A 27,232-nucleotide genomic window follows, 5' to 3' on the forward strand; every position below is an offset into this window, starting at 1 on the left:
GCCCATATACGGAACAGTCAGGGTAATTCTGATTTAGGTGCAGAGAATTTCATTAAGTGCCATAGGAGAACTTAATATTGGATTGATCTCTTAATATCTTTATGCTTTCTCTTTTCAAATGATGTGGAGATGTCTATTTTTTCCTTAAGATTAATTCTTTTTTCTTATTCTTCTGACCTTTGATTTTTCACCATAGGAAGATTAGATTCCATATCAGGGAATATTTCCCTGTTAAACTTAGCTTCTGTGCTCCCTCTGCATGTAGTATTATAGAGGTAGTTTTCTAGTTTCTCTTGTTTGGCCTGTGCCTTTTTTTTCTCCTGCAGTCCTACCCCACGTTAAGGCATACCAACAAATAGATTTTTTAAAGTCTGTGGTGGGTTGGTGTGCCTTCAACACGGACCTTTGCTGCAAACCTTTTGTGGAAGGCGAAGTAGAATGTACTTGGCTATTATTTATTCTCACTTTGTTTTATGTTTCCTAACTTTCTCACGATGTTTCCTCCCGTTTTGGGGGACTTTTTAAGGACAGGATGTTGCTGAGAATTGTGTTCTTTTCCTTCTCATACCATGCTAAGGCTAAGCTGAGAGGCTTCTGCATTAACTTGATTTCTAGGATACTTTTCTTCCTGTAAGACAGTTTATTGCTTTTGGGGCATGCAGCCTTATGTATGTATGTTTAAGGGTTGTTTTCTGTTGCTAATTTCTGTTGTCTTTAATTTTTCTCTTATATTTTTATTCATTTCCTTATTATTGTATGTATGCACAAAACAGACGGCATTTTTGCTTTGATTAGCAGATCTAACCGTTGCAAAGTTCTGGTTGTAATTTTTGGATCTTCACTGTATTTAAGCTGTACAGTTGTTTTGCTATTCCTGTTAAGAATTTGTGGTTCAAAACCTATTCCAAAACTCAAGAGTTTATTGACTATTGCAGTTTTTCTCCTATATTTTAGACAATAATAGTAGATTTATAATGCATTTTTTACTTCTCCTTTAAATACATGGAGATATAAAGTATAATGTAATCCAAATATTTTGATTCTCATATAAAAGGTTTTTGATTCTGATGTGAAAATTATTTTGATCAAAGAGTAAATTGTTATTGTATATTAAATCATATAAATAGACATTATTTATATTTAATGGATATATTCATATTTGTTAAAATCTCTTTATAAACAAGAATTGGTAATAAATGAGATTACATTGTAATAATTGGCATCTTGAAAGGGAATCTTGGTACTTTTAAGGGGAAAGCAATACCTACTTCATGGATTTTCAAACAGTTATATTTAGAATTCTTGACTTCTATACCTGGAAGTCACCTTAGAAGTTACCTTAGAAGTTGTCTCTTGTGCCATCCACAATTATAGGTGCAATGTTAAAGCTTAGAGAGGCTGAGTATGTCTTGCTTAAGATCAAATACCTTGTTACCATCAATATGAGAGCTGTGATTTCCTTGCAAACTGGGTGCTTTTATATCAGAGAAGCCAACATAGTCCTGTACATGGCTAAAATGTTAATTTCATTGAATCAACTTTAATGTATTTTTTTGCTATACTGTGAGCATCAGGAAATGAAAGGATGGGTAACAGATCACTTATTTTTATTTCTACATGTGCTTTTCTAGGATTATAAAAATGTTATAGAAAATATGGAAAGGTACAAAGAAGAGAATAAAAAATTGTCATTGTCATAAAAGAGGATTTTTAAAATATAACCACACTAACTAGGGACCAGTGAAAGATTAGAATAAAATCATTGAAGCAGAGTGAGAACAAAACCACTCTTGATTATTCTGCAGTGGATTAAGAGCATGGATAAAGATTCAATAGGACCTACAAAATGCTGACCTCTTCACTGAGGTTTGGTAATAAAAGCAGTAACTAATAAGGGGAGTGCTGTAAGAGAGGAGCCAAACCATGGGATTAAGCTATCTCAGTTAATGATGGAAAAGCTACTTTGGAGAATTCAGACCTACACCCATATACTTAATTTTTTTTTTCACCATCCTGTAACTCTGAAGCTCTGCAATTAGTGAAATAATCTCTAAACTTAAGAGTCTGGATATTTTTATTTGATCATGTATATACTTTTTAGGGAATTAGGTCTTTATTCATTTTTTTCTATTATCTGTTCATTTTTATTTTAAATATTTTTTAGTAACCTTATATATATTAAGGGTATCAATCCTTTGTCCAATATGGTACAGATATTTTGCTATTGTTTCATTAGGCTGTGAACTTCTCTAGGACGAGTACTATATGTCTTATAATAATGGCTCCTAATTTTTATACATTTACTCTCTTCTAAGAAGTTGACATTTTATCTTCATTATCTCACTCGGATCTTGTGAGGATTAACACTATTTCCATATTACAAATGCTAAGGGAGGTAAGTAACTTGCTAAAAAGGTGCAACTAATGTTAAGTGGTAGAGCTAGGAATGAGACTTACTTGACTATAGTTTTTGATCTTAATCAGCATACTCTTTTGCATCTTCTATTTTGTTAGTACCACCAGTATCTAGTATTGACTGTAACACTCAGTAGACACATTATTCAGAGTTGCTGTATTGAATTGTATTAGGACATCATTCATTTATGTAATATTTGTTTACTTAATTTTGTATAACCTGATGTGATGTGAGGATTGCATTCTTCAGTGCTTGACTCGTATAGTTTGTTGAATATGGTTACAAATTGACTATTTTAAGTTGAAGATAAAACTGTTTCTTCCGTGGGTTAGTTGTATAAAATGGGTTTTATTTCTTACAAATTTATTGTATACCCCTCAAAAATTCCAAAATTTATCACAGGAATAAAATAGAATATTATTTTAAACATTAACAACAAAAGTCAAAGTTATGATGAAAATGTTCTTAAGGGTGCCTTTCTTTTTGTGAATTGTATGGAAGTGTGACTCTGGTAATATTTGGACTGAAACAAGCATGGCTGTTCTTCATTCTTCCACTAGTGGTTTTTAACCTTATCTGCACATTAGAATCACTTGAGAAACTTTTAAAAGTCCCAGTATAAAGGCTGTATTGAACTAATATCAATTAAAAAGGAATGGGTGGAATAGAATTTGTATATTAATGTTTAAGTTCCTTAGGTGATTCCAGTACGATTTTCATTGTGGAGAAAGTTACAGTTACTGATAATATTTCTGTGGTTTCTTACCTATATCCATAGTTGAAGGAAATGCTACATTTTCCTTAGAAGTTAAGATGTATTTTTTTAGCCTATTTAAGATTCTCTGATTCAGAATGCTTATCATAGACATTTCAAAGATTATAATTTGTCTTATATAGTGAGCTTTTTTTCTGAGAAGACATATTTGTGTGTTTTAGAGAGGGTTTTAAATATATTATTTAAATATATAGATTTGAAGATTAATTTTAAAAGGCCAGTTATTAAATATTTTTTAAATGAAGCAAATTAGTCTATAACCTAATCCGGAAATAATAATTTGGTCAGCTTTCTCAGTTATAACAAATAACTCATATGTAATTTATATCATTTATTTAATATTTTTGAGATTCATTCCCCCCTCCAATGTTTCATTACAAATTTTCTGACATACAAGAAACATTGAAAAAGTTTATGGTGAATACCCATATATCCACCATCTAAATTTGATAGTTAATCTTTCCTATATTTGCTTTATCATGTTTTTCCATTTATTCATCCTTTCTTCCACCCATAAATCCAGCCATTTTTAGTTCTATACAAAGTAACTTGCAGGTATCTGAATACTTTCTTCAAAATAGGTCATCAGCATGCGTACGTTTAACTAGAGTTCAGTTCTTTGTAAAATTTGGAAACAGTAAAGTGCATAAATCATAAGTGTTCCATAAGTTCCAGTAAATGGATACACCAGTGCAATCCACAGTCAAGATGCAGAACATTATTATCATCACAGGGTTTTGTCCCATCCTAGTAAATCCCCATTATTTTGATTGTTTTCCACCAAAGCTTAGTTATGTCTATTCCAGATATTATAAACAGAGGCATACAGTATGTACTCTTTCCTACATAGGCTTATTTTACCCATCCATTTTCTGAAATTTATCCATGTTGTGACATGGATCAATAGTTCATTCCTTTTTATTCCTGAGTAATAGTCCATTGCATGAATATACTGAGGTTTGTTTATCCTTTTGCCTGTTGACAAACATCTGGAGTGTTACCAGTTTTTGGTGCTTATGAATGTAGCTGCTATGAGCATTCTGGTAACGGTATTTTTATGGATATATCTTTTCACTTTTTTTGGAGTAGAATTGCCAGGTAAAGGTAGGAATATATTTAGTTCTTAAAGAAATTGTCAAATCTTTTCAAAACAGTTGTGCCATTTACATGCGCACTGATAGTATATGAGAGTTCAGTTGCTTTGTGTCCTTAACATTTATTATTTTAATGTTATCTCATTAATATTAGTACTCTCACTTTTTTTTCTGAAAAGTTTCGATTTCTTTTTTGATTACTTTGCACATTACAAATGGGCACACACACACACAAAACCTTTAAACAATGGCACAGTAGCTCTGGTGAGATGTGAGACCGCTTATGTTAAAAAATGAGAAGGTGGCTATTTTTATTGTATTTTATTTTATTTTTTAATTATGTTTTAAGTTCTGGGATACATGTGCAGAACGTGCAGGTTTGTTACATAGGTATACACGTGCCATGGTGGTTTGCTGCACCCATCAACCCAACATCTACATTAGGTATTTCTCCTAATACTATCCCTCCCCTAATCCCCCACCCCCCGACAGGCCCTGGTGTGTGATATTTCCCTCCCTGTGTCCATGTGTTCTCATCGTTCAACTCCAGCTTATGAGCGAGAACATGCAGTGTTTGGTTTTCTGTTCACTGAGAATGATGGTTTCTAGCTTCATTCGTGTCCCTGCAAAGGACATGAACTCATCCTTTTTTATGGCTGCATAGTATTCCATGGTGTATATGTACCACATTTTCTTTTCCAGTCTATCATTGATGGGCATTTGGGTTGGTTTCAAGTCTTTGCTATTGTGAATAGTGCTGGAATAAACATATGTATGCATGTCTTTATAGTAGCATGATTTATAATCCTTTGGGTATATACCCCATAATGGGATTGCTGGATCAAATAGTATTTCTGCTTCTAGATCCTTGAGGAATCGCCACACTGTCTTCCACAATGGTTGAACTAATTTACACTTCGACCAACAGTGTCAAAGTGTTCCTATTTCTCCACATCCTCTTCAGCATCTGTTGTTTCCTGACTTTTTAATGATCGCCATTCTAACTGGCATGTGGTAGTATCTCATTGTGGTTTTGATTTGCATTTTTCTAATGACCAGTGATGATGAGCTTTTTTTCATATGTTTGTTGGCCACATAAATGTGTTCTTTTGAGAAATGTCTGTTCATATCCTTTGCCTACTTTTAGATACGGTTGTTTTTTTTCTCGTAAATTTAAGTTCCTTGTAGATTCTGGATATTAGCCCTGTGTCAGATGGATAGATGGCAGAAATATTCTCCCATTATGTAGATTGCCTGTTCACTCTAATGATAGTTTCTTTTGCTGTGAAGGAGCTCTTTAGTTTAATTAGATCCCATTTGTCAGTTTTTGTTGCCATTGCTTTTGGTGTTTTAGTCATGAAGTCTTTGCCCATGCCAGTGTACTGAATGGTTTTGCCTGGGTTTTCTTCTAGGGTTTTTATGGTTTTAGGTCTTATGTTTAAGTCTTTAATCCATATTGTGTTAATTTTTGTATAAGGTGTAAGGAAGGGGTCCCGTTTGAGTTTTCTGCATATGGCTAGCCAGTTTTCCCAACACCGTTTAATAAATAGGGAATCCTTTCCCCATTGCTTGTTTTTGTCAGGTTTGTCAAAGATCAGATGGTCGTAGATGTGTGGCGTTATTTCTGAGGCCTCTGTTCTGTTCCATTGGTCTATATCTCTGTTTTGGTACCAGTACCATGCTCTTTTGGTTACAGCATGCCTTGCAGTATAGTTTGAAGTCAGGTAGCATGATGCTTCCAGCTTTGTTCTTTTTGCTTAGGATTTTCTTGGCTATATGGGCTCTTTATTGGTTCCATATGAAATGTAAAGTAGTTTTTTTCTAATTCTGTGAAGAAAGCCAGTGGTAGATTGATGGGGATAGCATTGAATGTATAAATTACTTAGGGCAGTATGGCCATTTTCACGATATTGATTCTTTCTATCCATGAATATGGAATGTTTTTCCATTTGTGTCCTCTCTTATTTCCTTGAGCAGTGGTTTGTAGTTCTCCTTCAAGAGGTCCTTCACATCCCTTGTAAGTTGGATTCCTAGGTATTTTCTTCGCTTTGAAGCAATTGTGAATGGGAGTTCACTCATGATTTGGCTCTCTGTTTGTCTGTTATTAGTGTATAAGAATGCTTGTGATTTTTGTGCATTGATTTTGTATCCTGAGACCTTGCTGATGTTGCTTATCAGCTTAAGGAGATTTTGGGCTGAGACGATAGGGTTTTGTAAATATACAGTCATGTCATCTGCAAACAGAGACAATTTGACTTCCTCTCTTCCTATTTGAATACCTTTTATTTCTTTCTCTTGCCTGATTGCCCTGGCTAGAACTTCCAATACTGTGTTGAATAGGAGTGGTGAGAGAGAGCATCCTTGTCTTGTGCTGGTTTGCCAAGGGAATGCTTCCAGCTTTTGCCCATTCAGTATGATATTGACTGTGGGTTTGTCATAAATAGCTGTTACTATTTTGAGATATGTTCCATCAACACCTAATTTATTGAGAGTTTTTAGCATGAAGGGGTATTGAATTTTATTGAAGGCCTTTTCTGCATCTATTGAGATAATCATGTGGTTTTTGTCTTTGGTTCTGTTTGTGTGATGGGTTACGTTTATTGATTTGCTTATGTTGAACCAGCCTTGAATCCCAGGGTTGAAGCCAACCTGATCGTGGTAGATAAGCTTTTTGATGTGCTGCTAGATTAGGTTTGCCAGTATTTTGTTGAGGATTTTCACATTGATGTTCAGGGATATTGGCCAGAAATTTTCTTTTTCTGTTGTGCCTCCTCCAGATTTTGGTGTCAGGATGATGCAGGCCTCATAAAATGAGTTAGGGAGGAGTCATTTTTCTGTTTGAAATAGTTTCAGAAGGAATGGTACCAGCTCTTCTTTGTACCTCTGGTAGAATTTGGCTGTGAATCTGTGTGGTCCTGGGCTTTTTTTGGTTAGTAGGCTATTAAATACTGCCTCAATTTCGGAAGTTGTTATCGATCTATTTAGGGATTTGACTTCTTCCTGATTTAGTCTTGGGAGGGTGTATGTGTCCAGGAATTTATCCATTTCTTCTAGATTTTCTAGTTTATTTGTGTAGAGGTGTTTATAGCATTCTGTGATGGTAGTTTGTATTTCTGTAGGATCAGTGGCGATATCCCCTTCATCATTTTTATATTGTGTCTATTTGATTCTTCTCTCTTTTCTTCTTTATTAGTCTGGCTAGCGGTCTATTTGGGGTTTTTTTGTTTTGTTTTTTTAATCTTTTTTATTATTATTATAAGTTTTAGTGTACATGTGCACAATGTGCAGGTTACTTACATATGTATACATGTGCCATGCTGGTGTGCTGCACCCGTTAACTCGTCATTTAGCATTAGGTATATCTCCTAAAGCTATCCCTCCCCCCTCCCCCCACCCCACAACAGTCCCCAGAGTGTGATGTTCCCCTTCCTGTGTCCATCTGTTCTCATTGTTCAATTCCCACCTATGAGTGAGAATATGCAGTGTTTGGTTTTTTGTTCTTGCGATAGTTTACTGAGAATGATGATTTCCAGTTTCATCCATGTCCCTACAAAGGACATGAACTCATCCTTTTTTATGGCTGCATAGTATTCCATGGTGTATATGTGCCACATTTTCTTAATCCAGTCTATCATTGTTGGACATTTGGGTTGGTTCCAAGTCTTTGCTATTGTGAATAGTGCTGCAATAAACATACGTGTGCATGTGTCTTTATAGCAGCATGATTTATAGTCCTTTGGGTATATACCCAGTAATGGGATGGCTGGGTCAAATGGTATTTCTAGTCCTAGATCCCTGAGGAATCGCCACACTGACTTCCACAATGGTTGAACTAGTTTACAGTCCCACCAACAGTGTAAAAGTGTTCCTATTTCTCCACATCCTCTCCAGCACCTGTTGTTTCCTGACTTTTTAATGATTGCCATTCTAAGTGGTGTGAGATGATATCTCATTGTGGTTTTGATTTGCATTTCTCTGGTGGCCAGTGATGGTGAGCATTTTTTCATGTGTTTTTTGGCTGCATAAATGTCTTCTTTTGAGAAGTGTCTGTTCATGTCCTTTGCCCACTTTTTGATGGGCTTGTTTGTTTTTTTCTTGTCAATTTGTTTGAGTTCATTGTAGATTCTGGATATTAGCCCTTTGTCAGATGAGTAGGTTGCGAAAATGTTCTCCCATTTTGTAGGTTGCCTGTTCACTCTGATGGTAGTTTCTTTTGCTGTGCTGAAGCTCTTTAGTTTAATTAGATCCCATTTGTCAATTTTGTCTTTTGTTGCCATTGCTTTTGGTGTTTTAGACATGAAGTCCTTGCCTGTGCCTATGTCCTGAATGGTAATACCTAGGTTTTCTTCTAGGGTTTTTATGGTTTTAGGTCTAACATTGAAGTCTTTAATCCATCTTGAATTAATTTTTGTATAAGGTGTAAAGAAGGGATCCAGTTTCAGCTTTCTACATATGGCTAGCCAGTTTTCCCAGCACCATTTATTAAATAGGGAATCCTTTCCCCATTGCTTGTGTTTCTCAGGTTTGTCAACGATCAGATAGTTGTAGATATGCGGCGTTATTTCTGAGGGCTCTGTTCTGTTCCATTGATGTATATCTCTGTTTTGGTACCAGTACCATGCTGTTTTGGTTACTGTAGCCTTGTAGTATAGTTTGAAGTCAGGTAGCGTGATGCCTCCAGCTTTGTTCTTTTGGCTTAGGATTGACTTGGCGATGCGGGCTCTTTTTTGGTTCCATATGAACTTTAAAGTAGATTTTTCCAATTCTGTGAAGAAAGTCACTGGTAGCTTGATGGGGATGGCATTGAATCTATAAAGTACCTTGGGCAGTACGGCCATTTTCATGATATTGATTCTTCCTACCCATGAGCATGGAATGTTCTTCCATTTGTTTGTATCCTCTTTTATTTCCTTGAGCAGTGGTTTGTAGTTCTCCTTGAAGAGGTCCTTCACATCCCTTGTAAGTTGGATTCCCAGGTATTTTATTCTCTTTGAAGCAGTTGTGAATGGGAGTTCACTCATGATTTGGCTCTCTGTTTGTCTGTTATTAGTGTGTAAGAATGCTTGTGATTTTTGTACATTGATTTTGTATCCTGAGACTTTGCTGAAGTTGCTTATCAGCTTCAGGAGATTTTGGGCTGAGACAATGGGGTTTTCTAGATATACAATCATGTCGTCTGCAAACAGGGACAATTTGACTTCCTCTTTTCCTAATTGAATACCCTTTATTTCCTTCTCCTGCCTAATTGCCCTGGCCAGAACTTCCAACACTATGTTGAATAGGAGTGGTGAGAGAGAGCATCCCTGTCGTGCTGGTTTTCAAAGGGAATGCTTCAAGTTTTTGCCCATTCACTATGATATTGGCTGTGGGTTTGTCATAGATAGCTCTTATTATTTTGAGATACGTCCCATCAGTACCTAATTTATTGAGAGTTTTTAGCATGAAGTGTTGTTGAATTTTGTCAAAGGCCTTATCTGCATCTATTGAGATAATCATGTGGTTTTTGTCTTTGGTTCTGTTTATATGCTGGATTACATTTATTGATTTGTGTATATTGAACCAGCCTTGCATCCCAGGGATGAAGCCCACTTGATCATGGTGGATAACGTTTTTGATGTGCTGCTGGATTTGGTTTGCCAGTATTTTACTGAGGATTTTTGCATCAGTGTTCATCAAGGATATTGGTCTAAAATTCTCTTTTTTGGTTGTGTCTCTGCCCGGCTTTAGTATCAGGATGATGCTGTCCTCATAAAATGAGTTAGGGAGGATTCCCTCTTTTTCTATTGATTGGAATAGTTTCAGAAGGAATGGTACCAGTTCCTCCTTGTACCTCTGGTAGAATTCGGCTGTGAATCCTTCTGGTCTGGACTCTTTTTGGTTGGTAAGCTATTGATTATTGCCACAATTTCAGAGCCTGTTATTGGTCTATTCAGAGATTCAACTTCTTCCTGGTTTAATCTTGGGAGGGTGTATGTGTCAAGGAATTTATCCATTTCTTCTAGATTTTCTAGTTTATTTGCGTAGAGGTGTTTATAGTATTCTCTGATGGTAGTTTGTATTTCTGTGGGATCGGTGGTGATATCCCCTTTATCATTTTTTTATTGCATCTATTTGATTCTTCTCTCTTTTCTTCTTTGTTAGTCTTGCTAGCGGTCTATCAATTTTGTTGATCCTTTCAGAAAACCAGCTCCTGGATTCATTAATTTTTTGAAGGGTTTTTTGTGTCTCTATTTCCTTCAGTTCTGCGCTGGTTTTAGTTATTTCTTGCCTTCTGCTAGCTTTTGAATGTGTTTGCTCTTGCTTTTCTAGTTTTTTTAATTGTGATGTCAGGGTGTCAATTTTGGATCTTTGCTGCTTTCTCTTGTGGGCATTTAGTGCTATAAATTTCCCTCTACACACTGCTTTGAATGTGTCCCAGAGATTCTGGTATATTGTGTCTTTGTTCTCGTTGGTTTCAAGGAACATCTTTATTTCTGCCTTCATTTTGTTATGTAGCCAGTAGTCATTCAGGAGCAGGTTGTTCAGTTTCCATGTAGATGAGCGGTTTTGAGTGAGTTTCTTAATCCTGAGTTCTAGTTTGATTGCACTGTGGTCTGAGAGACAATTTGTTATAATTTCTGTTCTTTTACATTTGCTGAGGAGAGCTTTATTTCCAACTGTGTGGTCGATTTTGGAATAGGTGTGGTGTGGTGCTGAAAAAAATGTATATTCTGTTGATTTGGGGTGGAGAGTTCCATAGATGTCTATTAGGTCCACTTGGTGCAGAGCTGAGTTCAATTCCTGGGTATCCTTGTTAACTTTCTGTCTTGTTGATCTGTCTAATGTTGACAGTGGGGTGTTAAATTCTCCCATTATTATTGTGTGGGAGTCTTAAGTCTCTTTGTAGGTCACTCAGGACTTGCTTTTTGAATCTGGGTGCTCCTGTATTGGGTGCATATATATTTAGGATGGTTAGCTCTTCTTGTTGAATTGATCCCTTTACCATTATGTAATGGCCTTCTTTGTCTCTTTTGATCATTGTTGGTTTAAAGTCTGTTTCATCAGAGACTAGGATTGCAACCCCTGCCTTTTTTTGTTTTCCATTTGCTTGGTAGATCTTCCTCCATCCTTTTATTTTGAGCCTATGTGTGTCTCTGCTTGTGAGATGGGTTTCCTGAATACAGCACACTGATGGGTCTTGACTCTTTATCCAGTTTGCCAGTCTATGTCTTTTAATTGGAGCATTTAGTCCATTTACATTTAAAGTTAATATTGTTATGTGTGAGTTTGATCCTGTCATTATGATGTTAGCTGGTTATTTTGCTTGTTAGTTGATGCAGTTTCTTCCTAGCCTCGATGGTCTTTACAATTTGGCATGATTTTGCAGTGGCTGGTACTGGTTGTTCCTTTCCATGTTGAGTGCTTCCTTCAGGAGCTCTTTTAGGGCAGGCCTGGTGGTGACAAAATCTCTCAGCATTTGCTTGTCTGTAAAGGATTTTATTTCTCCTTCACTTATGAAGCTTAGTTTGGCTGGATATGAAATTCTGGGTTGAAAATTCTTTTCTTTAAGAATGTTGAATATTGGCTCCCACTCTCTTCTGGCTTGTAGAGTTTCTGCCGAGAGATCAGCTGTTAGTCTGATGGGCTTCCCGTTGTGGGTAACCCGACCTTTCTCTCTGGCTGCCCTTAACATTTTTTCCTTCATTTCAACTTTGGTGAATCTGACAATTATGTGTCTTGGAGTTGGTCTTCTCGAGAGTATCTTTGTGGCATTCTCTGTATTTCCTGAATCTGAATGTTGGCCTGCCTTGCTAGATTGGGGAAGTTTTCCTGGATAATATCCTTCAGAGTGTTTTCCAACTTGGTTCCATTCTCCTCATCACTTTCAGGTACACAAATCAGACATAGGTTTGGTCTTTTCACATGGTCCCATATTTCTTGGAGGCTTTGTTCGTTTCTTTTTATTCTTTTTTCTCTAAGCTTCCCTTCTCGCTTCATTTCATTCACTTCATCTTCCGTCACTGATACCCTTTCTTCCAGTTGATTGCATCGGCTCCTGAGGCTTCTGTATTCTTCACATAGTTCTCGAGCCTTGGCTTTCAGCTCCGTCAGCTGCTTTAAGCACTTCTCTGTATTGGTTATTCTAGTTATGCATTCGTCTAAATTTTTTTCAAAGTTTTCAGCTTCTTCGCCTTTGGTTTGAATTTCCTCCTGTAGCTCGTAGTAGTTTGATGGTCTGAAGCCTTCTTCTCTCAACTCGTCAAAGTCATACTCTGTCCAGCTTTGTTCCGTTGCTGGTGAGGAGCTGCGTTTCTTCGGAGGTGGAGAGGCGCTCTGCTTTTTAGAGTTTCCAGTTTTTCTGCTCTGTTTTTTCCCCATCTTTGTGGTTTTATCTGCTTTTGGTCTTTGATGATGGTGATGTACAGATGGATTTTTGGTGTGGATGTCCTTTCTGTTAACACACAGACCGTCAGCTAAGAGTCCTTTCTGTTAACAAACAGACCCTCTGTTAACAAAGACCCTCAGCTGCAGGTCTGTTGGAGTTTGCTAGAGGTCCCCTCCAGACCCTGTTTTCCTGGGTACCAGCAGCGGTGGCTGCGGAACAGCAGATTTTCGTGAACCACGAATGCTGCTGTCTGATGGTTCCTCTGGAAGTTTTGTCTCAGAGGAGTACCTGGCCATGTGAGGTGTCAGTCTGCCCCTACTGGGCGGTGCCTCCCAGTTAGGCTGCTCAGGGGTCAGGGGTCAAGAACCCACTTGAGGAGGCAGTCTGCCTGTTCTCAGATCTCCAGGTGCGTGCTGGGAGAACCACTGCTCTCTTCAAAGCTGTCGGACAGGGACATTTAAGTCTGCAGAGGTTACTGCTGTCTTTTTGTTTGTCTGTGCCCTGTCCCCAGAGGTGGAGCCTACAGAGGCAGGCAGGCCTCTTTGAGCTGTGGTGGGCTCCACTCAGTTCGAGCTTCCCGGCTGCTTTGTTTTCCTAAGCTAGCCTGGGCAATGGTGGGCGCCCCTCCCCCAGCCTCACTGCCACCTTGCAGTTTGATCTTAGACTGCTGTGCTAGCAATGAACGAGGCTCCGTGGGCGTAGGACTCTCCAAGCCATGTGCGGGATATAATCTCCTGGTGTGCCATTTTTTAAGCCCGTCGGAAAAGCGCAGTATTGGGGTGGGAGTGACCCGATTTTCCGGGTGCTGTCACCCCTTTCTTTGACTAGGAAAGGGAACTCCCTGACCCCTTGCACTTCCTGAGTGAGGCAATGCCTCGCCCTGCTTCTGCTCGCGCATGGTGCACTGCACCCACTGTCTTGCCCCCATGGTCTGGCACTCCCTAGTGAGATGAACCCGGTACCTCAGATGGAAATGCAGAAATCACCCGTCTTCTGCATTGCTCACGCTGGGAGCTGTAGAACGGAGCTGTTCCTATTCGGCCATCTTGGCTCCAATCCCCTATTTTGTTATTCTTTTCAAAAAACCAGCTCCTGGATTCATTGATTTTTTTGAAGGGTTTTTCGTGTCTCTATCTCCTTCAGTTCTGCTCTGATCTTAGTTATTTCTTGTCTTCTGCTAGCTTTTGAATGTTTGTTCTTGCTTCTGTAGTTTTTTTAATTGTGATGTTAGGGTGTCATTTTTAGTTCTTTCTGCTTTCTCATGTGGGCATTTCGTTATAAATTTCCCTTGAAACACTGCTTTGGCTGTGTCCCAGAGATTCTGGTACATTGTGTCTTTGTTCTCAATAACTTGTTTCAAAAAACTTATTTATTTCTGCCTTAATTTTGTTATTTACTCAGTAGTCATTCAGGAGAAGGTTGTTCAGTTTCTGTTTAGTTGTGCAGTTTTGAGTGAGTTTCTTAATCCTGAGTTCTAATTTGATTGCACTGTGGTTTGAGAGATTTTATTGAATTCCATCCTTTTGCATTTGCTGAAGAGTGTTTTACTTCAAATTTTGTGATCAGTTTTAAAAGAAGTGCGATGTGGTGCTGAGAGGAATGTATGTTTTGTTAATTTGGGTTGGAGAGTTGTGTAGATGTCTATTAGGTCTGCTTGGTCCAGAGCTGAGTTCAACTCCTGAATATCCTTGTTAATTTTGTGTCTCGTTGATCTGTCTAATATTGACAGTGGGGGTGCTACAGTCTCCCACTATTATTGTGTGGGAGTCTTAAGTCTCTTTGTAGGTCTCTGAGAACTTGCTTTATGAATCTGGTTGCTCCTGTATTGGCTGCATATACATTTAGGATTGTTAGCTCTCCTTGTTGCATTGATCCGTTTACCATTATGTAATGGCCTTCTTTGTCTCTTTTGATCTTTGTTGGTTTAAAGTCTGTTTTATCAGATACTAGTATTGCAAACCATGCTTTTTTTTTTTTTTTTGCTTTCCATTTGCTTGGTAAATATTCCTCCATCCCTTTATTTCGAGCCTGTGTGTTTCTTTGCACGTGAGATGGATCTCCTGAATACAGCATAGTAGTCGGTCTTCACTGTTTATCCAATTTGCCAGTCTGTGTCTTTTAATTGGGGGATTTAGCTCGTTTACATTTATGTGTAAATTTGATCCTGTCATTATGATGCTAGCTGGTTATTTTGTTAGTTAGTTGATGCAGTTTCTTCATAGTGTTGATGGTCTCTACATTTTCGTATGTTTTTGCAGTGGCTGGTACTGGTTTTTCCTTTGCATATTTCACGCGTCCTTCAGGAGCTCTTGTAAGGCAGGCCTGGTGGTGACAAGATCTCTCAGGATTTGCTTGTCTGTAAAGGATTTTATTTCTCCTTCACTCCTGAAGGTTAGTTTGGCGGGATAGGAAATTCTAGTTTGAAAATTCTTTTCTTTAAGAATATTAAATATTGGCCCCCACTCTCTTCTGGCTTGTAGGGTTTCTGCAGAGAGATCCGCTGTTAGTCTGATGGGCTTCCCTTTGTGGGTAACCCAACCTTTGTCTCTGGCTGCCCTTAACATTTTTTCCTTCATTTCAACCTTGATGAATCCGACCATTATGTGTCTTGTGGTTGCTGTTCTGGAGGAGTATCTTTGTGGTGTTCTCTGTATTTCCTGAATTGGAATGTTGGAGAAGCTCTCCTGGATAACATCCTGAAGAGTGTTTTTTAACTTGGTTCCACTCTCCCCATCACTTTCAGGCACACCAATCAAACATAGGTTTGGTCTTTTCACATAGTCTGATATTTCTTGGAGGCTTTGTTCATTCCTTCTCATTCTTTTTTCTCTAATCTTGTCTTCACACTTTATTTCATTAAGTTGATCTTAAATCTCTGATATCCTTTCTTCCGCTTGATTGATTCAGCAATTGATACTTGTGTATGCTTCACAAAGTTCTCGTGCTGTGTTTTTCAGCTTCATCAGGTCATTTATGTTCTTCTGTAACCTGGTTATTTTGGTTAGCAATTCCTCTAACTTTTTTTCAAGGTTCTTAGCTTCCTTCCATTGGGTTAGAACATGCTCCTTTAGCTCAGAGGAGTCTGTTATTACCCACTTTCTGAAGCCTACTTCTGTCAGTTTGTCAAACTCATTCTCTGTCCAGTTTTGTTCCCTTGCTGGCGAGGAGTTGTGATCCGTTGGAGAAAAGGCGTTCTGGTTTTTGGAATTTTCCTCCTTTTTGTGCCAGTTTTTCCTCATCGTCGTGGATTTATCTACGTTTGGTCTTTGATATTGTTGACTTTCATATGGGGTTTTGGTGTGGATGTCCTTTTTGTTGATGTTGATGCTATTGCTTTCTGTTTGTTAGTTTTCCATCTAACAGACCCCTCTGCTGCAGGTCTGCTGGATTTTGCTGGAGGTCCACTCCAGACCTTGTTTGCCTGGGTATCACCAGTGGAGGTTGCAGAACAGCAAAGATTTTGCTGCCTGTTCCTTTCTCTGGAAGCTTCATCCCAGAGGGCCATCCTCCAGATGTCAGCTGGAGCTCTCCTGTATGAGTTGTCTTTTGACCCCTGCTTGAGGAGGCAGTCTGTCCCTTAGCAGAGCTCGAGTGCTTTGGTGGGAGATCTGCTGCTCTTTTCAGAGCCAGCAGGCAGGAACATTTAAGTCTGCTGAAGCTGTGCCCACAGCCGCCCCTTTCCCCAGGTGCTCTGTCCCAGGGAGATGGGAGTTTTATCTATAAGCCTCTGACTTTGGCTGCTGCTGTTCTTTCAGAGGTGCCCTGCCCAGAGAGGAGGAATCTGGTGAGGCAGTCTGGCTATAGAGGCTTTGCTGAGCTGCGGTGAGCTCTGCCCAGTTCCAGCTTCCTGGTGGCATTGTTTACACTGTGAGGGGTAAACCACGTACTCAAGCCTCAGTAATGGTGGATGTCCCTTCCCCCACCAAGCTTGAGTGTCCCAGGTCTACTTCAGACTGCTGTGCTGGCAGCAAGAATTTCAAGCCAGTGGATCTTAGCTTGCTGGGCTTCTTGGGGTGGGATCCACTGAGATAGACCACTTGGCGCCCTGGCATCAGCTCCCTTTCTAGGGGAGTGAATAGTTTTGTCTTGCTGGTGCTCCAGGCGCCACTGGGGTATTAAAAAAAAAACTCCTGTAGCTAGCTCAGTGTCTGCCCAAATGACCACCCAGTTTTGTGCTTGAAACCCAGGGCCCTGGTGGCATAGGCACCAGAGGGAATCTCCTGATCTGCGGGTTGTGAAGACCGTGGGAAAAGCATATCTGGGCCAGAGTGCACCACTCCTCATGGCACAGTCCCTCATGGCTTCCCTTGGCTAGGGGAGGGAGCTCCCCAACTCCTTGCACTTCCCTGAGTGAGGTGATAGCCCACCCTGCTTTGGCTCGCCCTCCGTGGGCTGCACCCACTATCTAACCAGTCCCAATGAGATGAGCCGGTACCTTGGTTGGAAATGCAGAAATCACCTGCCTTCTGCCTTGATCTCGCTGGGAGTTGCAGACTGGATCTGTTCCTGTTCGGCCATCTTGCCAGCCACCAAGAATGTTAGCTATTTTTATTTTAAAAAATATTTTTTAGAGAACTCATCTCCCTGCAAAATACTTACTGAACTTTGATTTTAATTTTGGCCATATTATTTCTTGGCATTTGTGGTGCTGTATATAAAGTATTTAATTCCATTGGTAATATTTAGAAATAATTTATTTTTTTCAATTTGGGGAAAAAATTCAAAATAAGGGTTTTTAATGATTTAATGGACAAAATAAGCAGTTGGAGAAAAAACTATTAATCGCATAGCTTACTGATATAATAGTTTTGATGTCTATCCCCTAAGTTCGTTGAAATTGCTAAGAGAAGTGTTTCTGTGTCCAACTTGTCACATTTTTTATCTTTCTTTTCCCCATCTGGAATGTAAAAATAATGTTTAATGTATCTACCTCAAATGGCTAGCTAGTAAAATCGTATAATGGCTTTTAGGGTTTAAAATTCACTTTTTCTGTAATTACCAAGTAACTTCTAGTTCCAGGGATGTTTTGTTTTTGGCTATTTTCTTATTAAGAATACATTTTTCTGTTCAAAATGCAATTAGGATTTTATTTGCAGTTGTGCATAAGAGAAATGGACAATGCCATTGGAAAAAACTTCAAATAAAAGATGCCACTGTGAAAATATTTTATAACTCTTTTTTTGGCAGGGGAATTAACCTTATCTTGGGTATACAAAGGAATAGGTAATTACGGATTTTAAATACACATGTAGAAACAGACAGAGAAAGGAGAGACAGAGATACACTATTGTACTGATTTTAAAACTAGCTTCTTGGGAGTTTAATGTTCTGATTTCTGGATTCTGTCACCTAAACTTATAGGTAAGTAAAGTATACCAGAAGAGAACAGACATTATACCGTCAATATCCTCAAAGGTTATTTTTCAGATATTAGGCTCTAATTCCTACTTCACACCTTTTTTTTTTTCTTTTTGAGACGGAGTCTAGCTCTGTCACCAGGCTGGAGTGCAGTGGCGCGATCTCGGCCCACTGCAACCTCTGCCTCCCGGGTTCAAGTGATTCTCCTGCCTCTGTCTCCCAAATAGCTGGGACTATGGGCGCGTGCCACCACGCCCAGCTAATTTTTGTATTTTTAGAAGAGACAAGGTTTCACCTTATTGGCCAGGATGGTCTCTATCTCTTGACCTCGTGATCTGCGCACCTCAGCCTCCCATAGTGCTGGGATTACAGGCGTGAGCCACTGCACCTGGCCCACTTTTTAAAAAAATATGTGTAGAAGGTTAGAACAGTTGAATCCAGCACAGTGGAACTGAGCCATGAATTCATCCAAGTGTAAACCTTGACTGAAGTGACAAAATGGGATGGGTTTTCCTTAAGTATTAGGTATAAAATACATGTTTAAGGAATTGGCTAGTTTCTTTTCATCTTAGGGTGTATCATATTCTTAAATTATTGGTGTGGCCAGTTATTTCAAATTGAAAACATTTGTAGTATGTGACTTTACATTTTGTGTACTTGAAACAATAAACCCTTCTTATTAAACTGTTTTGATTTTGTATCAAAAGTATTTAGTAAGCAGTTGTATCTTTTAAACATACCACATTGTTACATGAGAAACTCCTTTGTTTAAAAACTGATTTTTAAGGTCAGTGATGGCATTACTTATTATTTAGTGAAACTATATTTAAGCTAATTCCTATAAAGGGATTAATATATGAAATGCTGAATTCAGAGATTGGCTAAAAGTTAAATGTGGAAAAACATCATTTGTACCTTCTGTTTTAATTCTTTAAAAATGTGTACAACCTTTTCATACTCTGCCTAATTAGGTCTCCAAAGTTTTTAATAATATTTAAAGGTAATCTCACTAAATTACAAATAGCACTGCATTTAACTTGATTGCTGCAGCAAACATGAAATTAAGATTTTCATACTAAAATATTATAGACATTTTGTATAGGTCCAATGTTAGCCATATCATGTACATTAATATTTATTAAAGTTGTGTGTACATACATCTTGTAGTACTCATTACTATTGCATACATGTAGTATATCAAGCATTATAATAAAAAAATTATGATTTTTAAAAAACCATTCTTTCTCAGGTGTATAGTCTACTGTCAATAAAAAAGAATCCTGTAAACGCTGTAGGAAGAGATGTGAAGCAGGGAGAGTTGACTGCTGTTTACTGGAGTCTACTTTGTAGCTAAAATGAAACAGCTTAAAATTTCTAAATTGAGTGTATTTTAAGTAAACGATTATCTGCTATTGGTAGAGTACCATATAACTTACTCAACTTTCATTTTTTCACAGAGCTCCTTAATAAGCATTTATAGTCAGTTTTTGGCAGCAATAGAATCACTAAAGGCATTCTGGGATGTTATGGATGAAATCGATGAGAAGACCTGGGTACTTGAGCCAGAAAAACCTCCACGGAGTGCAACAGCACGCAGAATTGCATTAGGTAGGGACAAGGAGGATTAAGGGTTTGTTTTTAGGTGTTTTATTTTGTATTATGAAAATAAATCTAACAATGACAGTTGGACTCAGACTTAACTTTATATGAAGTCAACTATTAAAATTTTCTAGTATAAACTTTTTTTTGGCTACACATTTAAATGTAAATATTTTAGGTGAAAAGGAGAAGTACTGAGGTGTTTCATTATAAAAGGTGATGATCCAATGGAGGTAACATTCAGAAGTAGAGTTTAATTAGCTGCTAATTAGCACAGGAATCGTGGAACAGGTAACTCAAAATTTACATTACATAGAACAAGAAAAAAGTCAGAATAATGCAGTCTTCATTTGTGAAACTTACAATCTTCTAAGATTAGTGTGTTCAGATCTGGGAATATTTTCTGTTAGAAATACAGAGGAAGATAAAAGAACTTGCAGTAGACCATGCAACTGAAGAGTAAACAGAAAGCACAGAGAAAGAATTTATAGTTTTAAGTATTTTCTTCACAAGTATATGAAATTTATGAATGAGATATGGTATAATCATAAATACCTGTGCAATGTTATGTTCTCTTGACTATAAAATGGCTGTGTATTTTCATTATAAGCAAGCAAAACATGTGACTTCAGCCTTTCTCAAGATTTTAGATAAACTATATTTAAGCTCACATTAAATACCATAGCTAGTTTTAAGATACCCATTTCTTTTTTTCTAAATAGATATGTTGTTCAAGGGTATTTTGAAATTCTGATGTGAATCACATCCAAGTTAGTGAGCAATTTTTATACTTTATACCTAGGTATAATATAGATTATCTGGGGGAAGAATGTGACATACGTGGTATTACGAGAAGAAAGTATAGTTTACAGCAGTTCTACAAATAGTATTGTTACTTTCCTGGTTTCAAAAAGTCTGTTTAATTTGGAACAATTAACCAAATTATGGTATATTTGTGAACAAGTAGATACTAAGAATGAAAATATTTTCTTCAAAGAAATGTAGTAAATCATTATTTTCATGGCCCCATTAATTATCAGGTTATGATTAAATATACTTACTATATTTCTCATTCAGCATACATAGTCTAGTTTTTAATTCATTCCCTATTTACCTTTTAGCTTCTTTTGTCTCCTCCAGGCATGATTTGCTTTCTTAAGACCAAGTTTTGAACAAGTGAATGGAAAAATTAGTTAATATGCCCATATTAAGTGAAAGTACTGTCTGGAGCCATTACCAGATGACAGTGTTGAGGGCTAATAAGAAATTTCTGTTCATAGTAAATAATGTGTTACCAAATGAGATTATAACTTTTTGTATTTTTATTTGTCTCATTGAATGGCTAGTCATTTTTTTCTGTTAATGACCTCTTTTTGCCAGATATGCAATAACTGCATTTATGTTGATGCCAGCCTTAGTGAAAGGCTTATTCTACAGTGTATGGAATTTATCAAGACATTTTTACCATGAAAATGAAATCCAAATTGATCTTAAGCAGTTACACTATGTACCTTCAAAAAATAGAAGTAAAATTTCTGAAACTTACGCTGTAGTCCAGTACAGTTAAAATGTATAAAAGAACCTAGTGCCAATTTTCTTAGGTCTTGCGAAATTAGGTTACTTATTGTTTTGGTTATTAATGAACAATTGCCAATGTGAATTAAATCTTTTGTTAAATTATAAGGGAAAGTTTCACATGCAGCAAAATAATACAGAAAATGTTTTTATAAATTTTTATAAAACTTGAATCTTTAATGTTTGTTTTTACCATTTACTGTACTGTTGGTCTTTTTACATTTGGCCATAGTTCTATGAAATGTAAACTTTTTCAGGAAAGCCATGAAAAATAATTTAGATAGTTATTTCTTAAACATGTGACTTGTGATAGTTTTGATATCAAAGACCTTTATCACTCCATAGAACATTTTTATTTAAACTTCAACACAGTTGACCAGAATTGCAATCTAATTAAATATATCAATTTGTTGACTGGCTGAAATTTAAGATCCTTTCAATGATAATCATATCAAAATTACTTCTTTTGGTTCAATTATATTTACCATTACATAAAACTACAAAACATTTGGTTAATCTTTCCGTGGGTATACAGTGAAATAGGTAGCCAGACCAACACCTCTTTATTTTTTATTGGGTTGTTTGATGAGCTGTTCTACTTCTAAAAGATTTAATCGTGTTTCATTCTAGGGAATAATGTTTCCATAAATATAGAGGTAGACCCCAGGCATCCTACTATGCTTCCTGAGTGCTTCTTTCTTGGAGCTGACCATGGTATGACATCTGAGATTTAAACGTTTTTTAATAGAGTCATAAAATCCTTGCCTACCATTGTTAAATTATTAGACAATATTAGTATATTAATGGTAGTTTTTATTTTTTGTCTGAGACGGAGTTTTGCTCTTGTTGCCCAGTATGTAGTGTAATGGCACGATCTCGGTTCACTGCAATAATGATAGTTATTTTAAATGAAAATGTCTCAGCATTCTGAACTGTATAATTTTGTTTTTTAACATAATACATATAATTTTGATTTTCTAATCAAGTAGTTAAGAAACATTCTGTATCAAATGTGGCTTTAGAAACCAAGAGTAGAGCATGCAATTATTAAATTTTTTTTTTTAAATCTGAAGTGGTAAAACCCCTGGGAATTAAGCTGAGCAGGAACATACATTTGTGGTAGGTACCTTGGCAATATAATTTTTACTTTTTGGTGATTTTACAAAGTTCACAGCATAATTTTTTTCCCCATGCTTTCAGGGATCCAGAAAATAGTGTGTTACAAAATTTGAAAGATGTTTTAGAAACTGATTTTCCAGCTCGTGCTATCCTGGAAAAATCTGTAAGTTTTATCAGTGTTTTGATATTCCAGACAGTATTGCATAATGAAGTTTAAATGCTTCTCTCAGTGAAAAATGAGGCTGAAAAAGGAGGGAATTAGAAAAATATTATAACACAGACTTCTGATCTGCATCAAAAAACTTGTTTACCTTTGATTGGTTGTTAAGTAACAACTGTCTCTTGGAACAGGGGGATTGATTTCAGGGCTGCCCATGGATACAAAAATCCACAGACATTAAAGTTCCACAGTTACCCTGCGGGACCCATATATAGAAAAAGTTGGCCCTCTGTATACAGAGATTTCACATAAACACAGGTTCTGCATCTTGTCAGTACTGTATTTTTGATCTGCATTTGGTTAAAAAAAAAATCTGTGTATAAGTAGACCTGTGCAGTTCAAACCCATGTTGTTCAAGTGTCAACTATATACTTTTTTCATGGTCTTCAGTAGTGACATCATTAATGACAGACATTTATTAAAAATAAGGGGAGAACTCCAAAGTAGCTAATGAGATGTTTGGCTTTTCTACATAGTCTGTTTATGGATGGCTCAAGTACTGATTAGCTTGATATAAGTGTTTGTGAAGCAGTTATAGTTTCTCAAAATTGAATAGATACCACTATATTGCAAAAATAATAGAATTGATTTTTGACAAGGCTGCTAAGGTTGTAGACTACTAAATGGTAGTGAGTTTCTTTTTCCTTTAGTTACAGAATTGTGCTGTTTAGTAATCACTAGCTAATATCAATTCCTTTCTTTAAATACTATCAGGGACATTATAACAATGTATGATATGGGAAAATTACTGATGCCCAAACATCTTGCCAGCCAAAAATGGAATCTCTTTTTTTTAGCCTAGCTGTGTATATTTGAGTGAAAAAGGAAACACTCTACAATAGCTTTGCTAGGTGTTAAATAGTAATGTAATTATATTTCCTATAATACAGCAATATGGTCACCTTTATAAAAACTATATTTATAAAACATTCTTCCTGATCTTACCTTGTGTTTTAAACACATAGATGATTTCGTATTCTAAAGTAGTTAGGAGAATTGTAATGTTCCCAACATAAAAGGTAAATGTTGAGGTGATGAATATCTTAATTATCCTGATGTGATCATTAAACATTGTATACATGTATCAAAATATCACACATACCCTCCCAAATATGTACAACGAATAAGTTAGTGAGACACATACGCTTTTTATAAATATTTTTCTTTTGAAGGATTTTACTATGGATTGTGGAATTTGTTATGCTTATCAACTTGACGGTACCATCCCTGATCAAGTCTGTGATAATTCCCAGTGTGGACAACCTTTCCATCAAATATGCTTATATGAGGTAAAAAATAAAAATATTTTCAAGACTTTTTTCCGCTAACACAACATAGGAAGTATTCCTGTTTGAAATACACAGAATCTAAAATCTGTTGAGTCAATAGTGATCCTCTCTTTTGCCATTAACTCCTTTTACCAGTTTATTCCAGATGCTTATGTGCTTCATTTCTTCATCACAGTTACTAATGAGTGGAGAAATGTTCTGAAGTATCCAAGAAGGGAGAAAATCTATCCAGAATATATTCATGGACTAGCTTATTGACACATAACAAATTAAATTGATGGTACATTGGAATCTTTCTATAAATTCCTTGTTACCACAATGTAAGCTTCATAGATTTACCCAAGGTGGAGGTGGTTGAAAGTGGCAGTAATACAGTGAAAATGAAATTAGTACTATGTAGTATCTATTACTTTTCAGGCTGCATTTAAGAATAGAATATATCCAATAATACTACTTTTCATGTTGAGAAGAATGCCTTTTGTGATCTGAGTCTCACAGCACTCAGGCAATGCCACTTTACTTACTGTATGTGAAGTCTACTTTCATTCCTGTCTTTAGTGCTTGGCTTCACCTTAGGGCCTAGTTGATACATGATAAACTGTGTGTAACTATATACAGAACACCTTGCAATTGTATGTTGCCTTCGGTTTCAGTCTTCCTTAATATCACATCTTTACTTTTGTGATTAGAGGTAGCAGTTGGTGCCGTCTGTACTTTGCCAATGGAGAACTTAGGCAGAGGCATCTATTTACCTTATATAAAATCATGAAATTACAGAAATACAGGTCAAATTACAGAAATACTCTAAGGGAACGTGATTTCTTTTGTAATTATGAATATTCATTTAATTTTTAAAAATTCACTGGCTCATGCTTATAATCAATGGGTTGAAAATTAACCCACTGTTAGTGATTAAGACCAGAACTAAGAGGGAAATTTTCAAGAGCCTATAGTATCTTTAACAGCAGGAGTTGTTAATTTCCTGGATTAATTTCCTGATTAAGGGATTTAGGGAAAGTCTATGAATGCCAGGAAGTTAGTATGCATTATTTTTATGTATGTCTATTCTGGGGATAAAGAAAATGCGTAATTCTTATCAGATTCTTAAAGGGGCCCATAATCTGGTTATAAACCAGTGGTTTAGGCCTTCAATTCCATGTTGATTTCCCTTGTTACTCAACATCTTAATAGTCTGCTATTGGCTCAGGAAATACATCCCTTACTCTTGCAAAACAAAATTAAGCTAGGTCTTCTGGAATAAAAACATAATGCACTTAAAAACAAAGGGAATGACGTTTGGAGTATCTGTAATTTGTAATCATGCTGACGCTTCTCCTTTATCTTTTAAAATTTGCAGTGGCTGAGAGGACTACTAACTAGTAGACAGAGTTTTAACATCATATTTGGTGAATGTCCATATTGTAGTAAGGTAAGCAAATTGTTAATCACATCTCATAAAATGTGCCTAGCTTTCAGTAATATGTTCTAGAAGATAGATCTATATAGTATATCAGTTTATCTAAAACTTTTGAAACTCATTCTCTGTATTTCTGTTTTTCAAATTCTCTGATCAAAAACATTAAACTCCTTTTCTAGATTTCCTAGGTGATCTGAAACTTCAGAAGTGTTTTCCAAACTGTACTATGACACTATTCTATGACACTATTTCTAATACAAAGCAATTTTATTTTTTAGAGTGTCCACAAACTTTGTTAAAATATGTTCTCTTTTTAAAGCCAATTACCTTAAAAATGTCTGGAAGGAAACACTGAACTAAGAATATAACATTTCGGTGAAGAGCTGGAAACTTAAAAAATTATCAAAAGGAATTTTGGTATCATCTTCAGAGAAAAAATAAAGCAAGAAATACTAACATCAAAAGGACAGGTATGATGATGCGATAATAATAAACATCTGCGTTTGTCTCTTCACTAAGAGTAAACTGGGAAATTGTAGGCCAAAGTCCAGTTGAACTTTCTAAGTCTGTGATCCTCGTGCTGACTGTGGAAGTGTATTTATACCAAGATGGAGATCTTGACTTCTTGAATATATCTGGACTGGTAAAATCTTGATGAGGCTCATAAAATGAGCTTGGGAATTGTGTATAGCTGATTTTTTGTGGGAAACTGTTTACTTCATTCAAAGGTTCTTGAGACTCTTGATATTTCTGTCTTCTCCTTGTGCTTTCCTATGGAAAAAATACATACATAGTTTAGTTTGTTAGACGTGAGTTATCCAAGTATTTATTTTGTGTAGTGTGTAAGAATGCTAAATAAAATGTTATACAAGATCAAGTTTTTGCGTGTTATTTTTCCTGAGAAGTAATTTTTAGGTAAAGATCTTAAAGATTTACACTTTTTAAGAGTTTATAAACATCCAACAAGCAAATCTGGATATAATTTGAGTGGTTCTTTTAAACCACGTAAGTAGGCCATCTCTTAAGTAAGTAATTTATAATCTAAAAATAAATAAATAGGATAGAATATGAAAACTGAATTTTCTTGGCAAAACCAAAAAATTGGGCTTAATCTTAAGGGGGTAAGATAGCCATAATTAGAAATATTTTGGTCATTAATGTGATTCTTTACCTTTTGATTCCATGGCAACTGAGAAGTGGTGCCCACTGTACAGTGGGCAAAGGATGAGGCTGTACACAGCCAAAGAAAACTGCCTCAGGGGTAGCTATAGTGTTATGTCTCTTGGAAAGCTATACAGACGAACCAGTATAGACCGAATAGATATTAATATAAAGCAAATTAAGTGGTATTAATATAAAACAAATTAACTGGTTACTTATGCAAGTTTCGGGAGCTACTTCTATGTTTTCATCATTCCTGTTGGCCAAAGTCCCAGGAATCAGTTTCCTGATCACCACTTAACTGGCCGAAAGTCGAGTTTTTCTGCTTTGCTTTGGTGACATCTGGCATGCCCCCCCTCAGCACCATTTATCAAGTAACTAACTAACTTAGAAGAGAAGAAATTTATAAAACAAAGCAAAATACTTTAAGCTTGTTCACTGTCCATCATTCTCAGAATAGCTACTACCTTCTCAACCTTTAAACTGCCACCCTTCAAACAAACAGCCCTCCCCTTTCTAGATACAGAGTTTTGGAAGTGTCAGAAAGGAGTCCTACATAAAACAAAGGATGTTTTAAAAACTAGCTTTCCTATGGAAAAAAAGGAAATTACTTGAGAGTTAAATGACTCACTTTAGAGTTAAATAACTCATTTTAAACTACTCTTTCTGAGCTAACGAAGTCACATTAATGCAGTTTTTCATAAGTTTGTCAGCTTTATTAACTAAAGTCAAAATAAGTGAATAATTATTCCAGTGGGCCTATAAAGCATAATACAAATAATAATTATGCTATCAAATCATAGTAAGAGCAGCATTTACATATAGCTCACATGTGCAAGGCTGG

At 36.6% G+C, this 27,232-nt stretch overlaps 2 protein-coding genes across 25 annotated transcripts in view; one reads left to right on the top strand and one right to left on the bottom strand.

Annotated features, from left to right (window-relative positions):
- Window positions 1-26,104, top strand: part of FANCL (FA complementation group L) — an 82,140-nt gene extending 56,036 nt beyond the window's left edge. For all 5 annotated transcript variants that reach the window (XM_001157414.8, XM_063789060.1, XM_009442492.5 and 2 more), the window contains 7 exons: window positions 19,466-19,616; window positions 21,813-21,896; window positions 22,256-22,301; window positions 22,383-22,464; window positions 23,694-23,810; window positions 25,168-25,239; window positions 25,547-26,104. In XM_001157414.8, coding sequence (XP_001157414.3) covers window positions 19,466-19,616; window positions 21,813-21,896; window positions 22,256-22,301; window positions 22,383-22,464; window positions 23,694-23,810; window positions 25,168-25,239; window positions 25,547-25,582 — 588 coding nt within the window. In that variant the 3' untranslated portion in view covers window positions 25,583-26,104. The remainder of the gene's footprint in view (window positions 1-19,465; window positions 19,617-21,812; window positions 21,897-22,255; window positions 22,302-22,382; window positions 22,465-23,693; window positions 23,811-25,167; window positions 25,240-25,546) is intronic.
- Window positions 23,680-27,232, bottom strand: part of VRK2 (VRK serine/threonine kinase 2) — a 114,798-nt gene continuing 111,245 nt past the window's right edge. For all 20 annotated transcript variants that reach the window (XM_515492.9, XM_009442495.4, XM_009442496.4 and 17 more), the window contains one exon: window positions 23,680-25,998. In XM_515492.9, coding sequence (XP_515492.3) covers window positions 25,654-25,998 — 345 coding nt within the window. In that variant the 3' untranslated portion in view covers window positions 23,680-25,653. The remainder of the gene's footprint in view (window positions 25,999-27,232) is intronic.

This window comes from Pan troglodytes, chromosome 12, assembly GCF_028858775.2.
Source record: "Pan troglodytes isolate AG18354 chromosome 12, NHGRI_mPanTro3-v2.0_pri, whole genome shotgun sequence".
Lineage (NCBI taxonomy): Eukaryota > Metazoa > Chordata > Mammalia > Primates > Hominidae > Pan > Pan troglodytes.